This window comes from Periophthalmus magnuspinnatus, chromosome 17 (assembly GCF_009829125.3).
Source record: "Periophthalmus magnuspinnatus isolate fPerMag1 chromosome 17, fPerMag1.2.pri, whole genome shotgun sequence".
Classification (NCBI taxonomy): domain Eukaryota; kingdom Metazoa; phylum Chordata; class Actinopteri; order Gobiiformes; family Gobiidae; genus Periophthalmus; species Periophthalmus magnuspinnatus.
The window spans coordinates 23,950,052-23,970,714 of NC_047142.1; the positions used below are offsets into that span (position 1 = coordinate 23,950,052).

The 20,663-nt window shown below is 41.0% G+C and overlaps 3 protein-coding genes across 3 annotated transcripts; 1 reads left to right on the forward strand and 2 right to left on the reverse strand.

The window, feature by feature from the left end:
• Positions 1 to 777: 777 nt before the first annotated feature.
• Positions 778 to 9,016, reverse strand: mmp14b (matrix metallopeptidase 14b (membrane-inserted)). The gene is made up of 10 exons (XM_033982072.2): positions 8,421 to 9,016; positions 4,380 to 4,528; positions 4,184 to 4,306; positions 3,809 to 4,116; positions 3,283 to 3,450; positions 3,055 to 3,203; positions 2,781 to 2,919; positions 2,554 to 2,704; positions 2,223 to 2,338; positions 778 to 2,139 (listed from the first exon to the last, which is right to left on the reverse strand). The coding sequence occupies exons 1-10, from the start codon at positions 8,517 to 8,519 to the stop codon at positions 1,691 to 1,693; spliced, it is 1,851 nt and encodes a 616-aa protein (XP_033837963.1). The 5' UTR covers positions 8,520 to 9,016; the 3' UTR covers positions 778 to 1,690.
• A 494-nt stretch (positions 9,017 to 9,510) lies between these two features.
• On the reverse strand, positions 9,511 to 16,625 carry sall2 (spalt-like transcription factor 2). The gene is made up of 4 exons (XM_033982069.2): positions 16,324 to 16,625; positions 14,718 to 14,857; positions 10,520 to 14,049; positions 9,511 to 10,443 (listed from the first exon to the last, which is right to left on the reverse strand). Exons 2-4 carry the CDS (start codon positions 14,791 to 14,793, stop codon positions 10,153 to 10,155), a joined length of 3,897 nt encoding a protein of 1,298 aa, XP_033837960.1. The 5' UTR covers positions 14,794 to 14,857; positions 16,324 to 16,625; the 3' UTR covers positions 9,511 to 10,152.
• A 924-nt stretch (positions 16,626 to 17,549) lies between these two features.
• On the forward strand, positions 17,550 to 20,565 carry trim110 (tripartite motif containing 110). The gene is made up of 8 exons (XM_033982077.2): positions 17,550 to 17,652; positions 17,967 to 18,461; positions 18,630 to 18,725; positions 18,804 to 19,037; positions 19,301 to 19,323; positions 19,489 to 19,634; positions 19,715 to 19,986; positions 20,274 to 20,565. The coding sequence occupies exons 2-8, from the start codon at positions 17,994 to 17,996 to the stop codon at positions 20,541 to 20,543; spliced, it is 1,509 nt and encodes a 502-aa protein (XP_033837968.1). The 5' UTR covers positions 17,550 to 17,652; positions 17,967 to 17,993; the 3' UTR covers positions 20,544 to 20,565.
• The last annotated feature ends 98 nt before the right edge of the window (positions 20,566 to 20,663 follow it).

Here is a 20,663-nt window from a genome sequence, read left to right on the forward strand (position 1 = left end):
TAGTAGACAAATTATGGGTATGGTATTTTTACTCACTGTTGGCTCAACGGCCTTACAGTTTATCGAAGTACATACATTGACAAAATACAGTATGATAGATCTGTACTGTACTTTTAAAATGAAGTACACTTAAATCACTGTGGCTAAACTCAGTCATTTTAAATATTCAAGGATAAACTACACATGCCAAATGTGGCACCTTTTTCATGAACACACGGGATGGAAACCACAAAGTGATTGTCATACAAAATACTACTAAATACTAAAAACAGCACTATTAAGAGATAGTATTCACCCTACTGTGCTATAGTTTTGATGCATTTTCATGATGTGCAGAAATTTGCTTGACAATCCTCCTCATCTCTGTTCCTACTTAAGCTTTGGATCCAGGCTGAGTTTTCCGACCCAGTTTTATAGTCTGCCAGTTTCCGAGCCCCACTAACTCTCAATGGACCATTTGGAAGCAAGAAACCTAGAGGTCCAGAAAGACTGGAAGAATCGTTGTGATAAGTGATAAGACAAGAGCGATGTAGCAGTTAGTTCAATGTGTCAAATATAGTCCAGTTCAACTGAAAAAAATCAACTTTGAGTGCAAATAAAGGACAGGGTATGGTTTGCATTGTCTTTATTTTCAATAAAAAAACAAAAACTGAAAACCAGTTACAATGTCAGTACAAAATTATCATTATTAATATCATTACTAATATTACCATTGTTTTTATTACTAATCCCTGAATGCCACTTTAGCACAATAATTATAAGAACAAGAGTGAGCCATTTTGTAGTTTTCTTCTTTTATTATCTTTTCTCCATATAATTAAAAAACAGTCAAGTTTCAGGAACATAATACCCTTTTCCCATTGTCCCCACATATAAAATTAAGGCCACTTTCAAAACTGTATGTCACTGTCCAGCAGGACTTTTTAATGACAATGTACAAAAACATTCTTTACAAAGAGGACAATAATAATAATAGTAACAGTTATAATAATGACAACCACAAATCGCAATAAGAATCACAAAAGACATGAAAATAAAACACAGCTGTGCTTATTGCTTAACTCAAGGGTGTCCAAACATTTTTCACCGATGGCCGCATAGCGAACCTTATTTGAAGCGGTGGGCCACAGACTGGTGGTCAATACAGTGGCTTAACTCCAGATGAGTGTATCTCATTCTTCATTAAGATGTTGCTTATCCTTTTCCATTTTAAGTTCTAACTGGCTCGGTTGCATTGTGGACTGGATAAGACAACACAGGGACTATGTGGCTGTTGTGTGTGACTTTTTGGATCAAGTGTGTACAAGTGCAGATTGTGTTCACGTGAGTGTTCACACAAAAACAAAGTAACAACATGCTAGAATAGGTCATGACAATGCAGACTAAAGCAGACATTCTCTCTGAAACAAACACTGACCACTCAAAAAACTATGCGTAATTCTTTGAAAAAAAGCTAGGATAAACAGCAAAGAGCTGTCGTCAGTAACCACAGGGAAAGAAGCAGAGAGAAAAAGAGGAAAAACAAGTGATAGAGCAGAAAGAATTTTGCAGTGGTAAAGGATATTTGAATTTGCACGTCTAGCACTCCTCGCTGCTCTGTCTCTTGTTTAGTCTCTCTTATCTGTGCTAAAACCACATCTCTTTTCATTGTTATCCCTTTGTCTCCTGCTTCTCTCCTCGCTCCCTTTGTTTACACCTTGTCCAATAAAGATCGTTGGCAGTAAAGGAGTCGGCGTGGCGTACCATAACGTCGGAAAAAGACCAGCGCTGCCAGTGTCGCGATCACACAAACTAAGAGGAACAGAGGCACCACCACAGCTGCAGCTCCGCCCCCGCTACCTGCCCCTCCGTCCTCATCCACCTCTATAATGATCACCTCCGTTTCGTCCTCCGTCTCCCTATCTCTCTCCCGCTCTTTGTCTCGGTTTCTGTCTTTGTCCTCTCGCTCCTTTTCTTTCTCTCGCTCTTTGTCTTTGTCTTTGTCATGTCCGTCGCCACCTCTTCCCCCGTCTGTCTTAGGGTCTTCATTGGGACATCCCATCCAGTCACGCAGGGCAGATTTGGGGTATCCTGGTTCCACACGCATCATCTGGTTGTTGAACTTCCAGTACTTGTTGGATTTGTAGAAGTAGGTATATGCTAAACGTAGGAATAATACCAATACCAATAAGCCATCTAATCCAAAAAGGAAAGTGATATAACTCAGATTTGGAGATCCTTACCTTGGTCTTTGCTCATGAAAGCGGCCTTAATGTTGTCAGGAACCCCCTGCCACACACTTACAGCTTTAGGATAGCCATCGTCAACAGATTGTGACTGCTCATTAAAGCGGTAATACCTAAACAGGAATAAGGAGTTTTGTTATGTATAGCATTGATCAACTAGGTGATTGGTACAAAACTAATTATACATGTGGAACATTCTTTTATTTGTGGTTTTAAAACCTTTTGAATTTAAAACACTTTTATAGCAATTGTTTGGTGACAGGTTGTTTCCCCCTTGCAGACCAGTTAAATTGTCATATGATGCATAGTGAAAAAGAAGGAGACTAACTTGTTTCCCCTAAAGTAGAATGTTTGTCCTGTTGGAGTGTAGAAAAGTGCTGCATCTATTCGATCTCTAGGAAGTCCAGAGCCCATTTCAGTCAGTGTTTTTGGGAAACCTGAGTCTAAAATAGACTCACTGAATACCCAGTATCGATCACCTGCAGAAACCGTAAAATATTAGTACAAACATAAGACTGTCTCAAAAAATCTTGAATATAATCAGAATCTAAGTACCTTTGAAAAAAGCAAATTTCCCATCTTCCCTTTCAAAGGCAGCATTGATATGAGTGGGCAATCCTCTCCAGAAGTGGCCAATGGGCATAGGGTATCCATCCATGACATGGTTGTTTCGTACTCGCCAAAACCATTTATCCTGAAGAGAGGAAAGCTACACTATAGCAACTCTCTACTTAGCAGCCCAGTAGTCTAAACCAAAAATATTCTTGCTATGAGACGAGAGAAAACTACTTCACTCATCTGTGTTATAATTACTTTCACATACAAGTACCTTGAATACAAACATTTCTCCTCTCAAAATGGCGATTGAATCAAAGTGTCCCTCACAGATGTTTGGGCCAAAGCGGGGTTTGCCAGGGGAATAAGGAGGTTGTGTTGGGTGATATGGTGTGTGAGGTGTAACATGAGGAGCACCAGAGCCTACAAACAAGGCAGAGCAAAGGTTCAGTTCAACTTAAGATATTTTTGTTAGTATCAGCATGTTATGGCATGTGAATACCTGCACCATAAAGTTGCTGGATTCCTCTGCGGTCATCATCTGGGAGTTGGAAGTTCTCAGTATCCATCCACTGATAAAACGGCGCCATAATGGCAGAGGGGTCATTGGAGTGCTCCAAACCCAGGGCATGGCCCAGTTCATGGACAGCAACCAGGAATATGTCATTACCTAAGAAAACAATTATTTAGCTTGAATTCAAATCTTAATTTGTTAAATTTACTGGGAAATGCTTATAATAGGTCACATTTAATCGCTGTGATATGTGACTCACACATCTAAAAATTGCTCAGAGTCAGCATTTCAGTTCTGCTTTGCCCCAGGAATAAACATTTTTTGCACTCATGTGGTAATAACTAGGAAGGACTGCACACAGCAATTTACTACTACTTAAACTCATAGAGATAAAAGTATTAGGACTCCTAAAGAAACTCCCTGCATCTACGTACACCATGACTCACTAGTTTAAATAAAATCAGAAAATTGAGGAAAATCTCTTAAATGTCATTGCATTTCAACACTGTCTTACCCAACAGGTCTCGGTTTCCAATAGTCCATGGCTCAGCTGCATCAAAGTGAGTGTCTCCACCAATGCCATTACCAGGGAAATAGGCATGAGCCAGGAAACCCCCTTCTCCATCAAACGGACTGCTGTCACCATGAAATCCTTCAGCAAAGAAGATCATAATGTCGGCAAAATCCTCCACTTTGTCCCGAATGTAACTGTAGGGGATTTCCCTGAACCGGAGAGGGGTCACACTCTCCCAGACCTTGAAAGCCTTCCTAATTGCTTCATGGGTGTCATGCTCACCCACCTTTGGAGTGTAGTTCTGGATACTGCACAAAAGGAGAAGTAAAGGTTTAGGTCATTTTGTGCATATGGCAGATTTTACTGTGTACTTACGAGAAAGTGATGTCATTTTTGTTCCATTTCAAGCCCTGGACGGCATATCTCTTCCTTCTAAGGTTACTTTTGAGCTCGGCACCAAACTTATCAGGAACACCACAGCGCGGCCGTTTCATTGCCCTAAGTGATATTAAATTATGTCAAGCCAGAGGTACATGTTTACGTATGCAAAAAGTCTTTCAGAAGTACTTACTCAATCGTATTTGTATCAAAGGTGCCTGTGATGGTGAGGCCATAGAATCTCTGCATACTGGCAATTGCAGAAGTGACAGAGTTTGGAGAACGAAGAGAGTGGGTCCGCAAATCTCCTGGGGGCAGATACCCATACTGCTGCAGCCATGACTGTTGGAAAAAATAAATGATAAAACAGTGACAAACTTGATAAACACATAACTGGATAAACATTAAAAGAAATTAAGAAATTGCATACGATTTTAGAATTGACAGAGCACCTGCATATATCATCTAGTGGTCTTTTTTTTATGTCTCTGCGATAAAAACACATTCCACACTGACAGCAAAAATAAGCTCTTAAATACTCAAATTTTTGAAACTTATGTGAGTGGGAGAAACAAAATGTCAACTATTGGCAGACCTTTGCAAATAACTAACACTAGTGAACTGTTACTCAACTCTACTTTGAAATGTTAAAAACAAGCCTTAATTTCTAAACAATGTCAAACAAGTTGAGTTAAAGAAAAAAAAACACCACAGAAATCACCATTATTTTACATAGACTACGACATACAGTACTTGTGTTGATTATGGCATTTGCTCCATGTTTTTTTCAGTCTTAAAACTTGACCTTGCTTTGCCTCTAAAATCTTTGAGTTCCAGTCCAATTTTGGTTTGACAAGTGGACAATGGCCAACACACTTTTGCAACAGACACTGAGATCCTGATGATGAGAATCAATGTAAAATAGACAACTTATTTCACCCCAACCTTAATTTGTTTACTTTCAGTTGTGTTTATGATTTCAAAATGGTATCTTACTAATAATAAAGTAACTATTTGGATTGCAGGCAAAAAGTAAAAAGGAGAGTAGTAATTTGAATTCAACAGACAGAGCATAGGGAGTTATGGGAGTGTCCAAGGGTGAGCCTGAGGCCTTGGGCAACCTCAGCTAGTGTCTCCAATCTAGCCCTTTTGCAGCGTCAGACAGTATTTTTTTTCTGGGAATTTTCTTCTTCATCCCATCCAAACCTCAAACTCTATATCCATGTCTCTGTCACTCCACTCCTTTGCAACTCCCCATTCTGTCTCTCTCTCTTATGCACAAATCAAATGTGTAAAGACCAATTTAACACCACACCCAGGAGAGATAATTGATGTAAATCTCACCTGATGTTTACAGTGATGAAAAAGTATAATGTTAAGGTTTCGTAATGCAAGAGCAAATATAGTGACTGAATAAACAACTGGCCAACTCCTTTGAGTTTGCAGAAAAACATGAGACAAGACGGTAGCCATTATATTATATCACAGACCAATATTGAGTAACCTTTCTTGATGAAACATATTCTTTGCAAATGTTTGTTACAACATTTGAACCCCAGAATCATGGACATTGCAGCTCTGTATAGACTATAGACTTTTTTACCAAATGAGCACTCTGGGAGACCTTATTATATTCTAAATAATCTCTGCCACTTGGTCTGTTTTAGGGAAGCATGGAGGTCTGCGTGGTTAGCCTTGAATGACGCTTTTCTGGTTGTGACTCACCCATGGAGCTCTGGTGGACACATAAAGACGCAGTGTTAGAATTCAACTGCACTAGTGCCAAAGAGAGGAGCAGAAGGAGGAAAGCCTGAGGTTAGTCTGAACAAGAACCTGCCCTACTTCTGTGATCTCCTTTTAATAACTGTTGATTTAAGCAGTGATTTTAGTATAGTCACACTGGCATCACTGTAAAAATATAGAGCGTTTCCTTTCTTCTTGAACTCGGGCAAAAGGAACCCATTGACACTTTATACTGTTTTAACTTCATGACTCCCACACCTCTTGGATAGGACCCATAGATGGCATGACAAAGTCTTATTCACCACTATAGCATAGCTATTTCTGACTACAGAAATTTCCTGAGTAAGAGGAAATAGTCTCTGTCTCTTTACAGTGTTATAAGAGCTGACAGCATATGCAAATGATAGTCTTTGAAGTAAAATTGTCAAAATTGTTGCATGGTGAAAGAAGGTGCTCATACTTCTGATCTGAAGGGTTGAACTTTTTCAGTTTGAGCTATAAGCTGCTGAATTCATGTGCTGTGACTTTATTGTTTAGTGGAATATCTACAAGCATAAAGCAACGGTTGCTATGCATGTCAGAGTCGTGCAAAGGACAAGGAAAAGTGACAGGGATCGCATTTCAGCAAAGAAAGAAGTCAGTTGTTCCATTTACTGAAAGCCAATGGGAAAAAACCCAATGATGATGACGCCAAGTTTATACCATGTATAAAAACCTAGTACCCCACATAAGCGCTTTGCTTGTATAGCTGTGAGTGCAGAACTTTATAAAACAGAAATGTAATAAGTTAAAACTACTTATTGTCTTTGGGGCTTTTACTGTCTGCACAATACATCACCTCCTCCATATGTGCGTATATAATCATACCAGCTGTTTTATCTTCCCCATAATGCATTTCTGCAAGTTTTCAAAATACACTACAGACATTGGCTCTTAGCTCTGACCACTTAAGAACGGGAAATTAAATAATGATTTTACTCATTACTCTATTTCCTTTAACACCTTATATCTTTGTTCAGGAAATGGCCCAGACCACCTTTTGATGTTGACTCAGAAGTAATGCTCCCTCTTCCTTCCTTTGTCACTTCCTCAGGATAGGGCATCATCATTTACCCCCATTAGATTTTGTTCACTTTACTTCCTAAATTGCATCATTCTTTGCCACAATGCCTGCCTTTTAGTCATTAACAGAGTCCCCACTGTATTTGCTGCTTTGTACATCTTCTTTCATGACCATCTGTCCGGCTATGTGGTCATTGACTCATGATGGTTCGAAATATGTGCTTTTATGGGCATCTCACAGAATGTAGACAAACACCACAAAAACAATAGTATTGATGAAAGTAATTCAATTCTGCAGGTTTACCAGATGTTCTTCCCTAACTGAACATTCATGCACGTGTTATACCTAATGTAAAGCCTTACTGTTGGATAACAGTACTTATAAATTACCTTTGTGAACTTTACCCAACTCTTGGCACCATGTAAATACCTTTATCCCTGCTTGTAGCTTTAGTAGGTCAGTGAATCAGATTTCACTACCACAAAGGGAAAAATACATTTGACTTCTATAACATGGCACTGATGTGAAATTTGTTATTGTTCTTGGATTTGAAGATTGAGGAAGAACAAATGCGTAGGGGTTTTGTAATACACTGGCATAATGGGGCAAATGTAACATGCGCTTGACAATGGTTGTTCTATAGACTGAATTAAAATCTTCATGATATAGTATAATAAAGCCACACCAAACTCTGCCATGTGTTTTTGCTTAAGATGAGTTTATCTGAAACGTTTATGCCCCTAAACCCACCTCCCCCATTGGCCAGACCATAATTTAGGACAGATGTCAACAATTACATTTGCCCATCCCTTTGAATAAAATACAGATGATGGTTCCTCTGCTGTACTTCTCTCTCTTTTACCCTTCCCACAAAATTCGCCCCTGTCTCTGCCCCTGACCACACTACAAGCTCATGCATTTCTTTCCCATTTGCCTCCTCTCCAATTTCTTTTGTTTTGCCATCTCAGCGATTTTTCAGTTCTTTATGAGCACAATCATCATGATTCGCTGTTTCCTCTAACCCTGGGTCACAGCCCTACCCAAAAAAGAAGACCAGCTGACATCATTCTGGAGCAGAACACAACATTTTAGTGATCAACAGATGTCAGATGTATAATTCACTTTGAGATCAGTGTTTGTAAATCACAGATTGTGAAGTCATACGGTTTGTCCGAGTAATCCCCCAATAAATCAGAAGAGCGTCCTTGCACCAAAACTAGATTGTAGTTGAAATTCAGTTTTGATTTCTACTTTCAGAGTTTTAATAGTCCTGTTTATCATCTGACTGTAATTCTTTTGGAATTTGGGTTTAGCCATGGCTTATATGTTAAAATTTTAAATGCATTTCATTTTTTACGTTTATGGACTTTACTCACACTGATTAATATCTTTTGTTATATCCACAATCTAATCATTTTGCCTACTTACCTCCGGGTTTATTTGTCGCTCCGTGGCTCCTTGTGCGCTAAACTCCCAAGACAGGGCCAGCAAAAGCAGTCGAACTAAACACTTCAGTCGTGGGTTCATCTTTTTCTCTCCCCAAAACAGCACAAAGCGAACTACTCGGACTGCTATCTTCGCTGAAATGTTTGTCACAACATCTGTAAAGGTGTGCCAGAGCGCGTTGAGCAGCGAGAGCGGTAAGGCGCAGCACTAGAAGCACGCAAAATGTCAAAAAATGTATCTTCAAGAGTAACAATCAGCCAAAATCAGATTGTGCATTATATCCACAGTCTCATCGGATTTCTGAAACTGAGCAGGAAGTTCTGTTGCGCTGTGAAAGACCTCTCCAAAAAGAACCGAGCGCTTTGTTCTGGTTGTGTCAGCTAAGTTCGTTTTCATGAAGGAGACTTAACTCTTTGTTGCTCACTCAGTCTCTCCTATCTTCACTGACTTATTATGATCGACCCATACTCTTCCCTTTCTTCTCTTTTCCAGTGAGCGCTGCAGACGTGGTAGTTGATACTCCCGAGAGACGCGCGCATGAAACTGGAGGCTTAAAAACGTCCCACTCCAGTCTGCCCGCCTCTTCGACATAACCCACTGTCAGGTGACAATTTAGGGAGTTTGACGCAGTTAATTAATCAACCATCATCTTGCGTATTACAATAGCACGTTCTCTGTAATTAATGTTTTATTAGACAATATTTATATCTAGACATAACAAATTACCATTAGGCCTATATTATAGACTAGTTGTCCGTTTTTAATCATTTAGCCTTATAGCTGAAAATAAAGTGATTTGCTCTACCTATGCATATATTCTGTACAAAAATACTTAATAAATATCTCATTTCTCTCGACTAGCATATATGAGTGGATATGCAGATACGTGGCGCCCTCTATTGTACTATCTCATAACAGCACTGCATTTGAGTGGTTCAGTACAGTTCTGATATGTCCATATTTAAAATTTAAAACAACTATGCCATATATTCACATGTTTGTAAATAATAATTTGAAGCAATTCAACTTTTTGTTTTAATACTGGGAGACTGTAACATACATTTTTTTTTAAAAGACAAGCATCAGATGTTTATCGTCAGTTCATGGTTTAGTTATATCACAAAGAGGCAGTTACAGATATTAAGGTCAAGAGTTACATTGAACACCTTATGCTCACTGATAACAAGCTATAAGACTGTGCTTCTGGCTTGACAACAAGGCTAATAAAAAAACACAATGAAACATTAGTTTATCTGAACTACGCATGGATGACAAGAGATTCTGCACAGACACTGTCTAGTTTTGTTGTTGGTGCGAAATAGGCTATATTTTACAGGTAAGTATTTTGATTAGATTATTTCTCAGCTGCTGGATCAAAGAAACATTAAAACTATAGCTACAGCAATCATTAGCAATAGTCATAATGATTCAAAATTAACATAAAAGCAAAAAAGATCAACATGTACATGTTATGAAATAGTCTCTCCAAACTACTTAGGACACCATTAACATGTTTTAAATTTAAACTACTTTTACCATCACTCTTCCTTTAAGATCTGAGCACTAGTGTTGTCTTTATTAAACACAACAGGACACACATTAAATTACAATAACTGTCAGTCTGACGGCTTGATTCATGATTTAAAAAACAACACTACACAAAAACAGTTTCACCATACAGTAAGCCATTGCCTACTGCGCTATCACAGAGAGCTTATGTTTCATCCCCTTTATGAGCCTCAACAGCAGCTCTTGACTCCATCCTGGATCGAGCAGAGCGCACAGACCGTGCAGGTTCACTCTCCCCCTGGCTGCCTGAGGGAGCATCATGAGTCTCAGCACTGGTGTTGAGGAGGGTTTTGTACTGGTTCCAAAAACTAGCAGAACTCCTTGTGGCAGGAACATTCAAGGAGCTCACTGAAGTTTTAACTGTATCAGAGCTAGAGCGGCTGCTGCGCGCTGATGGCCGTGTTTTTGAATACACTCCATGATGTTTCATGTGACCCTTGAATAAACAATTATGAGCAGTTATGTTTATGCAAAATACAAGCAACAAAGTAGTACAAAATATATTTTTTTACCTTCAGGCCACTGCGGCTGGCATATTCTTTCCCACATTCTGCACAACAGTACGTCTTCTTCTCTGGACGAGACATAGGGGAGGGGAGTGTTGGAGTTAGGCTTATGGGCACATCCACTGCTTCACCAAACTCCACAGTGTCTTCCTTTTCATAAGATCCATAATTAAAGTGCTTTTGTGTTTCTTTAATAAAAGCAGAAGCTGGTGGACTGTTTACCTCACCACCAGTTGGATCTACTGTCTCCAAAGCAGATGGTGTTTTTGGATCTTTATCAGACAAGTAGTCCTGCTTTGGAGTTCCAGATTTGGAAATATTGTCTTTCTCAACTTTTGCAGGTTCTGGAGATTTGGAATCTGACAGAATCTGCGGTGTATTTACAAGAGATGTTTCTTGACTCTGAGTTGGGTCAGGCGTTAAGCATGCCAAAGTCTCACAGATGTTTTCAATGGAAGATCCTGCACATGGGAAGATATCAGAGGACGTAGATGCCTCAGCTTCTTCCAAATCCATGAGGGACTCTATGGTCTCTGCTGTTGAAGACATGGTGCTTTTTGCAACACAAGGTTCTGGTGACGCATTAGAGAGAGATGCCTGAGACTCAGTGTTAGTCTGAGGATCACTAACTCCTGTGCCTTCTTCTGTTTGCTGGTCATCTGATGGGAGCAAGCTACTGGTTTGATCCACACTTCTTGGTGGTGTGGGTTCTGTACAGGGACCTGAAGGTGACTCAGAAATGGGCAGTGTGGTGAGGCGAGGACTTGCAGATGCAGAACCGCACTCGTCTTTTGATTTTGTATCATGAGTAACACTGACAGAGAGGGCTGCAGAGGTCTGATTTTGTGAATTTAAAACTGGGCCCTTTGGGAGGTCATTCTCAAAAAAAGGTGCTTTGCTTGTGCCTGGTTCAGTAGACTGGCTCTGGCTTTGTGTCAATGCTTTATTATTACACTGCTCTGAGGTTTGAGCTGTGGGATCATCTGAACTACCTGGGGGCAGCTGCCCACCAAGATGCATGCGTATGTGGTGTTGAAGTACAAGAGCATTGGTGAACTTGCGTTGGCATAACGGACAGGAGTTCTGGAGACGGGCATTGGCTGGTCGAGCATGGTGTGTCGCCAAATGAGACCGCAGACTGCCTTTGGTAGAGAAGGATCGGCCACATAACTTACAAGGAAATGGTCGCTCACCAAGATGTGTAGCCTGGTGTAAGCGCAGTGCGCGTGGACAACTCATAACTCTTAAACAAACACCACACTGATTGGCCACTAAATTGCTAGTCAGCCCAATCATATTGTATGATGAGAGCTGGCCTCCTGCTAAATTGTTTGATCCATTTGCACTCAGTCCAAGAGCTGCAACTACATTATGTGCTAAGTTTGAGACTGAAGTATCAACTAATGCTGAGGATGTTGGGGATGCCATTACATAAGTTGTTGAGGTGCTAGCATTTGTGAAACAACAGCTGGGTAAACCTGATGAGGTAACTGTACTGCTAGATGGCACCCATAAAGATGAGGTTTGAGAAGACACTTTTTCTAGTTTCTCCACCAGTCTTTGCAACTTGGATGTTTCAGATGTAGGTGTTGAAGTGGGGATTGATGAAGACAGAGAGCATTGTGCAGTGGTAGATGGACACGATGGTCTCTCTAAAGACGAAGATGTAAATGCAATTGGAGGATGACTAGTCGAGGTGAGGTGGTGCAGGTTTGGATTTGTAGGAATTGGAGAGCGCAGAAACCCTAAAGCAGGATGACTAAAAATGGAGGCAGCAGGTGAAGAGGACACAGATGGAAAAAGGAGCTTGGAATGTTGGGCTAGTTGGGAGTACGAACCAGGAGAAAGAACAGGGACATGAGGAGGGGTATTTTCATCAAAATGCTGTTGCTTTGAACTTTTGAATACTCCCGTGAGTGTAGAGGGTGAAACCAGTGGAGGGTTGGAGAAGAGGGAGGAAGATAGAGCAGAGGAGGTCGAAGAGGAGGCAGCTGTTGAGCTAGGTGTTATTGAGGCTACAGCAGCTGCTGCTCTGTTAAGCTGTAACAAAGATTGTGATAATAAAGCCAGGTCCACAGTAGGAGGAAGAGGCAAGGACGAAGGAGTAGATTTTTCTGTTCCCCCTCCTGATAAAGCAGTACTTGTACCACTGACCTCTGGCCCTTCTTCAAATCTTTTTCTCATCTTCTGGCTATTCCCACTGTTCAAGGTCTGTCCAATGTCCAAACCCCCACTACTCCCTAATGCCATTCCAAACAAAGAAGGAGGAAGTAGTGAAAGTGAAAGTTCTGGGTTCTGCTCTCGATGGCGAAGGAAGTGCACCTTTAGGTTTCCTCTTGTGGTGAAGCGGCTGAAGCAGACTGGACACTGGAAAGGACGTTCACCTGTGTGTGAGCGCAGATGTATCTGCAGGGCTGAGTCACTGCTGAAGGATTTGCCACAAAAACGACAAACATGCAGAAGGCGGCCAGAAGAGGTAGAGGCAGAGTCTGCCTCAGAGGGTAACTGCTGGGTGTGCTGACTATTAGAAATTGATTGAGGCATTGAGTTTCTTGAGGATAAACCACTTAATGGGGTTGTATTTGAGGACTTCTCATGAAGATGACGACTGGGCATAGCTAAAGAGAGGGCCAATGGAAATGTTGGGGAAGCCATTGGAGAAGGAGACTGGGCAGTTGATTGAGGAGTAACTTTAGGAAAGCCATAAGCCCCAGCACTCCCACTGGAGCCTTCAACTGTAGGTTTATGCGGCTGAAGGATTTGCGATAAGGAACTGCTTTGTTTGGAGGGGGTGTTAGTTGACTGCGTGGGAAGAAGGGAGGAGAAGCATGCCAGCAGAGGAGCCACAGAGGTGGATGGTTGAGTTCCAGATGATGTAACTGCAGGGCTCGGTGCACGCTTGTCTCCTTCCAGACAGAGTTGAGGAAGTGTTGATAAAGAATGTTGGGAGGGTGTTTCTATATTGTAGGAGGCACCACCCAATCGAAGCACTTGTCTACAGATCTCCTCCGTTATCTGCATCTGGTGAATTTGCCTTTGCTGCAGCACCCGCAGCTCTTCCAGAATTAGGGCAATACTGAGTTGCATTCGAGGTGGTGCAGCTGCTGCAGATGTCACTCCTGGGCTTGGGACAGGAGTAACAGGACTGGGCGGTCCCTCAGGAACACGGCTTGGGCTCCCAGGATGCAATGGAGGACATAAGGAGGCACATGGTGATGATGAAGAGGAGGTTGTGGTGGCTGATAGCCCCAACTTCGGAGAAGCCATCTGTGAATTAAAGAAGATTTCTTTTAGGGAAGAGGTGAAGGAGATGGGGGGCTTAAGAATCTCTGGTGTGAAAATAAGAGGCAGTTTTTCGAGAGGTTGACTTTTACAGCAGGTCTCTGTTGTTGTTTCTGTGATGCAAACACTGTAGGGTCTTTTATGAGATAGACTAGAATCACAGGGAAGCTGAGGTCTTTGCAGCGTGAAGGATGAGGCCAAAGAAGCGTCTGGGGTAAACAATGAAGAGTGTGACTTCACTGCCAATGGAGTATCTAAAAAAACAACAAATAAATTACATTAACCATTACAAATGAAAAAACAAATTATAATTACAGTTATAATTTTAATAACAACAACAACTCTTTTTCCCTTTGTCCTCCCATCCTGTCTGCTTGGCCCTGGGACCACAGATGTGTAGACAGAAACACTTGCACTCAAAAATACAAAGCTTTAAACTATAATGAAAAGACAAACTGCTTCCAGGACAACAAGCCCTCAATCCAATCTTAACTAAATCAGCATCCATTTGCTTAAGAACGAACAGTGTGAAATATTTGTAGGAAACATGGCCAAAGAGAATACAACTGGGCTGACACACACTATGCATAAACTAAGCACACACCAAGTAAATCAAGTAACTAGAGGGGGTGCATTGACCAGTCAGCATATGCTTCAATGCCTAGCCACAAAGCTTTCAGGTTATATTAGTATTGAGGATAATCATCATCTTAAAATCTTAACAATTTTATAGTGTTTTACTTTTATCAAATGAATTTGCAACAGTAACATCAACACAACTTTAACCTGTATCAGTAGTCAATGCCATTTTACTCTTAAAGTAAAAAAAAAAATGTAGTTGATAAATCTTTGTAAAATAAAGCCTGAAAACAAATAAATCATTGGTCTTTAGTAATATAACTTTCTATAGTCTATTTCTCACCATTCTCTGGTATCCGACTGGCAGCAGAGGTCAGGTACAAAAACTGCTGGGGTTGTTTCTGTTTCCGACGGGACATGCCTCTGCAGGACTGGACCCACGCAGGGTACCACTGGCCAGCAAGCAACCTTAATTTTGTCTATCTGGACACCAAAAAGTAGGTAACTAAATTAATAAAAGTTAACAAAAATAAGTATATCTATGAAATGCAACATCCCACTCAGAAAAATGTGTCCACATTAGTGGCACAAAAAAATAAATAAATAAAAAATTAAGTTTGAGCATACTGAAGACGAAATAGCCAGTTGACATGTGTGACAGTGTCTCTCAACAAGTCTCCCTTTTCACAAATTTCACCATTGGCTCTCTTTCCCTTTCTCTCTTTCATTACACACAGCTCACTTGTTCATCCACTACTTTACATTCAAATGGCGAGTGCATGCTCCTTCTTTTGAGCCAAGTGTCCCCTGCCTTTAAATGAAAGCCTATTGCAATGAACTTCATCACCTAAAAATCCTTTCCTGATTTAACATGACTCCCACAAGTAATTTGTGGATGTGTAGCTTTAATGGGAGGGTCAGCACCAGTCCACTTCAATGTGCTTAAAAATACTTAAATCTTCCTAACATAACATAAAATATAGTTATGCATGTCAGTGATGATGTGGGGAGGCCTGTGACAATCGGAGTTAGCCCAACAGTGTCTTGAATTAGGTGGAATTTTGGTATTTGCAACAATGGTAAGGAAGCACCACAGCTGAGTGCACATCACCCTCTCGGAGCCTCACCAACACATAAGTCCAGTGACTGAACACAATGCCCTCTTTTTACCCACATCTCACTGCTTAACACGTGCTGTAAAAGCCCACACTATGGAGGCAGGACCCTATACCTCTGCTATAATCGCTGATTATTATAGCCTATTGATCTCCATGAGATCATAGTCATTTCTGTTTCACATATATCTATATAAAATGTAATTTGGGATAATAATGGTGGCATGAATATAATTGTGTACGTAATAATGATAGTATGTTGTTTGTAACAGGATTATACTCCTATAATAGACCTAAAAAAATACTTGCAGCTATCTACGATTGGATTCATATTAGTGTACAATTTTTAAGAATAAAATGGTGTTCCATGTTCTTTTTTCAGTAATCAATCCAGGTCTTTTGTGAATTAATTATCAATCATGTAGGCCTAATTATTAATTAAAATTAAATGATCATGTGCCCTAGAGCAATCAGCGCAACTGTAGTCTACACTTTACGTTCACAAAAAAAACAAAAAAAAAACCAACAATCATACAGTAAATTTTGTACAGCTTTTTATGTTAGGACTAAGTTTTAGTATTTTTGTCGTGCCATTTTGTCTGTAGGCTTCAGATGCCTTCGACGCCTGACCTTAGTTTTGATCACTGTAGGCGCGCTCCAACGAGATACTGTACTGCGTCTGCGACCTGTTGCGCGCGAGGCGCGCTCCCATATCATAACAAGTTATGATTCATAAAATTATGACTCCTCGCAAATGCAATCCCGGATGTGCTTTTCCCCAATAGACCACCGTCGTCGATTTGACCACCTTAAACATAAGATCATAACACTCACCATATCGAAAACGATGATCTTTGGTAAAAAATATTCGTGGCAAAGGGTCAAAAAGCAGACGAGGTGGTGTGATCCGTCTCTCAGCCGGGACACTGGCGCTGCATTTCCCTGTTCACTCCCTGGGATGCGCAGTCGGACAACCGCATTTTCTGGTTCAATTATTTATCTCCGTCTCCAATAGCTGTTTTAAACCACTCGGGGGACAAAGGATTTGTATGTCTGGATGTTTTACCTTATGTGCACCTGTAAGAAAGCGAGACCGTACATCAGGCTATAAGCTAACCCAGCAGCAGCAGCTAATCGTAGGGATGGGGGTGGTGGGGGGGTGTTCTTTTCCACCACTCCCCGTTTTTGTGTTTGAGGGCCCGCTCCTGTTCAGCCTGTCTGTTTCCTCTGCGGTACCGTCTGTCCGTCTGTCGGTCGGTAGCTGTCTGTCTGTTATAATTAATGGCCCTCTCCGCCAGACGGTCCTGTGGGAGATGGTGGCCACGATGCTGTGTGCATCTCACATAAGAGAGACCTCTCTTGCGCGAACTGCTCTGTTCAAGCACAGGGTTACTATGTCATCTCGTACATTCTAGTCTTTCTTAATAGTGCTTTTATATTTATTAAACTTGGCCCCGTCAATAGTCCTTTTTCAAAGGATTGTAATTAGTTGTCTTAACATTTCCCTAGAGCCATAATATCGGACTGAACAGCGACAGCTACGAGTCTATATTTATGTAAGTGCCATCATGTGAAGGCCTGTTCTATTAAATTGTACTGACACATTCCTGAGTTCTTTACTTTCCACACCAGTCTGTAGGGGGCGGTGTCTTGAAACATCTGCATGCTTTACTGGTGTGGCCCAACATCGCTTTGGTGTGCAAAGGAACAATGAGCATCATTGGTCGATATTTTACAGGTTGCTGATTTTTTGCCTTTCATTTTATTCAAACTCAGTGAAGGAAAGTTATTAATTGCTTGCTTTGGAGTGGGGTTACTTGAAGCTATTATTTTGCCAATCAGTTAATCAGATGATTATTGTTTGTTTGATGAATCTATAATTAATCAGATTGCAAAATGTGAGAGAGATCATGAGAGATTTTTTCCCCCATTACACATTATTTATTTATTTATTTTTCAATAATTGACTGCTTTAGAGTAGGGAGATTGAGATTGATTTCTCATATAATGTGGCAGTGGTTTATGATCATGTGATTTTTTTGTGTCCATTGTCTTGGCAGAAGCGGACACCAGGATGTAGAGACTTCCTACAGGATTAACTCCCTAAGCACTCCAGTGCTGCTTAGCAATGGCCAAGGAGTCACAGCGCTGGGTCATCAACAGGTAATATGCTTTTGTTTTTGCAGTGATCTTTAACAAACAGATTATATGAGGAAAATGAGCTGATACAAATTTGGGTTGTACTAACGCATACAAATCCTATGGGTGAACTCAGGCCAATGTGCAGTCAGTCTGGGATAATCTCCTGATCCCTTGGCTAATAATACTGGTGCAACGTCTGTGATAAGAATTCAGAATCATTTAATTTCATATGGACTGACCTGTTGACCTGTTGGCTGATCATAAAATAATTGGCAAAAACATAATCTCAAAACTAATCATTTTCATTTGATCTTTTTTCTTTTAATATTGTGTAGTTTCTGCCTCTCAGGTGCTGACTCACAATGGCCTCGGTGGAGGAAGACCTCTCTTGTTCTGTATGCCGGGACATCTTCAACCAATCTCAGCCTTTGCCATGTGGACACAGCTTTTGCTCGTCATGTATCCGTGAGGCATGGATTGACTGCAAACGCCTCGCCTGCCCACAGTGCCAGGATGAGCCATGTGAGGTGCTATGTGACTGCTGCCCTCTTGAGGCAGCAAAGGCATTGGCTGTGAAGACCTGCTTGAGATGTGAAGTGTCACTGTGTGCCCAGCATTTACAGCCTCATTTGGAGCGACCAGTGTTTAGCAGCCACCTTTTAGTGGATCCACTGAGTGACCTCTCCCTACGAAGATGTCCTGCTCATTCAGAGATATACCGTTATTACTGCACTGATGAGCGTGTGTATGTGTGCGGGGATTGTCTGCTGGATGGGAGCCACGCACAGCACCAAGTTAAGGCCTTGAAGCAGGTGGAGGACGATCTGAAGGTCATCAATATCCTAATTTTTGTTTCAGTCTATTTTTAATACATGAAATATGTAGAATATAAGTGTCTTTTTAAAAGACAAACTAATACGTCACGTGGCCTCTTCGTACTGCAGGATAATGTAAAATAACCACAATGAGTGTGGTAGTTTTACTTTTATGTTTTACAGGCCATTCTCAATGTGCTGCTTCAAAAGGTGGAAGACAAAATACAAAATGGAGAAAAAATTCTCAAAGAACATGAAAACAGTGATTGCACTATAATTGTAAGTCATAACAATCCTTACATCATTTAGTTTGGTCAGTCTCTTCACAGGCAAGATCCATCTTTTTCTCTGCAATAGGAGTCGTTGAAGGAGGATGATGCCCAAGTGGAGCGCATGGGCACAGACCTGGAGGCCCAAGTGAAATCCCTGGTCATGTCTCTAAGAGAGCTGACCGAGAGACAGAGGCAGCAGATCATCAAACGCGTCCACCAAGACTGCACCAAACTGAGACGGGACATGAGCCAGACACAGAGCATCCAGGAGTACCTGTCCGCTCTGCAGGCAGAAACAGACCCCTACCTGCTCATTTGGGTAGGTCTCAGTGCTGATCACACAGTCTTATGTAAGCCAATTTATCTTCTCAACGAGGGGCGTAGGTTTGAGAAATGGATCACACACTGCTTTTGTGCAGCTCCACTGTGTGTTGCCAATTGTTTCTGTGATATTTATGGATATCAAGATATTATTTTATGAATTTTAAAAAGATAAGAGAAATACAATTTCACATAGAAACAAAATGTTATTCTTAGTATTTTACTCACAAAGTATTTTACATTTGTTTTTCATTCTCTTAGGCTTTTCAGTCAGATGACACAAAGTGAGTCTCGTATGTTCTTGTGGATGTAGTGTCTTCAGCTGTGACTGTATGTAATGTAGCTAGAGAAGATACATAGACATACAAAGAAGTCATGTAGTAGATGTCAAAACCAAAGCAGTAGTGAGCGATTTAACTATTTGTTTGTTTTTTTTCTGTGTATTTTAGACTTTTATCTGACTTGAACAGCCCTCCATTCAATCCTGACCCCATCAGTTTGGACAGGAAGCCCGTCTTAGAGGAAATAGAGAGAAGGTACAGAGAGTTCATCACATCCACTCTGCGCAGCCTCAGTGAACTCAAGAGGGAGCTGTGTAAGTCCATTGCGTTTGATGAAATGTTTGGACAAAAAGTACAAACCACAATTATTACCAAACTATTTTTCTGCAACCAGTGACCAGTCCGTTAACCCTGGACTTGAACACAGCTCATCCTCTTCTGAAAGTTGCAGAGGACCTCCACTCTGTCACTCGAATTAACACTCGCCTGTCCCACCTGCCTCACCCTGAACGCTTTGACCACTGGCCCCAGGTCCTCACTGTTCAATCCGTCTCCACTGGGACACACTATTGGGAACTGGAGGCTGAGGGCTTCTGGGACATTGGAATATGCTACAAAAGTATCGGCAGAAAGGGGAAACAGGGCAATGCCTTTGGGAACAACAAGGTGCACACTTTTATTAATACACTTTTATAGGACATCTGTCTTATTTTTTATTTTTAAGCTTACTTATTAACACTGCTATTTTACACTGATTTCTCCTCAGACTAATGTGGCTCAGTCAATCATTATTATGAATATTATATCTACATATTGTTCAGCTTATTTTTAGACTGTTGTGTAGAGAATGTGACAATGGGGGTGCCACTGCAGTCTCCTCTATTTCTGTAAAGATAGGCTTAGAAAAGTTAAAACATTTTCTAAGCCTAATATTTCATTTCAATCTACTTTAGGTTTCTTGGAGCTTAAATCAGCAGCACGACAGGAAACTGGCTGCTTGGCACAACCGTAAAAAGACCCGCCTCATGCACCAAATGACTGGGAGTCGAGTGGCAGTAGCGCTGGACTACTGTGCAGGCACCATCACCTTCTCTGAGGTGGGACCCTTTGGAAACCTCACACACATTCACACTTTCTCAGCATCTCTCACCGAGCCTGTGTGTCTGGGCTTCGGACTCTACAAAGCTGAGCTCAACAGTCGGATATCCATTGTCAAAATTTAAGTTTTCCAAAAAATGTTTTGGAGAAATTAGAAATGTGTAGCTCTAATCTAACTCACTTTGAGGAATAAACAGAACAATGTTAACTGATTATCTTTTCTTTTTTTCCTTGAAAAAACTGAA

What these genes read in the sequence shown, in the direction of transcription:
- mmp14b (XM_033982072.2), bottom strand. Translation starts at nt 8,519, where the DNA reads ATGAACCCACGACTGAAGTGTTTAGTTCGACTGCTTTTGCTGGCCCTG. An exon ending in TGGAAACCGAGACCTGTTGG is followed by an intron (nt 3,451 to 3,808) that starts GTAAGACAGTGT and finishes TTGTTTTCTTAG; the next exon opens with GTAATGACATATTCCTGGTT. An exon ending in GAAATTTGCTTTTTTCAAAG is followed by an intron (nt 2,705 to 2,780) that starts GTACTTAGATTC and finishes CGGTTTCTGCAG; the next exon opens with GTGATCGATACTGGGTATTC.
- sall2 (XM_033982069.2), bottom strand. Translation starts at nt 14,793, where the DNA reads ATGTCCCGTCGGAAACAGAAACAACCCCAGCAGTTTTTGTACCTGACC. An exon ending in CAGTCGGATACCAGAGAATG is followed by an intron (nt 14,050 to 14,717) that starts GTGAGAAATAGA and finishes TTGTTTTTTTAG; the next exon opens with ATACTCCATTGGCAGTGAAG. An exon ending in CCAGCCGCAGTGGCCTGAAG is followed by an intron (nt 10,444 to 10,519) that starts GTAAAAAAATAT and finishes TGTTTATTCAAG; the next exon opens with GGTCACATGAAACATCATGG.
- trim110 (XM_033982077.2), top strand. Translation starts at nt 17,994, where the DNA reads ATGGCCTCGGTGGAGGAAGACCTCTCTTGTTCTGTATGCCGGGACATC. An exon ending in TTTCAGTCAGATGACACAAA is followed by an intron (nt 19,324 to 19,488) that starts GTGAGTCTCGTA and finishes TGTGTATTTTAG; the next exon opens with ACTTTTATCTGACTTGAACA. An exon ending in ATGCCTTTGGGAACAACAAG is followed by an intron (nt 19,987 to 20,273) that starts GTGCACACTTTT and finishes AATCTACTTTAG; the next exon opens with GTTTCTTGGAGCTTAAATCA.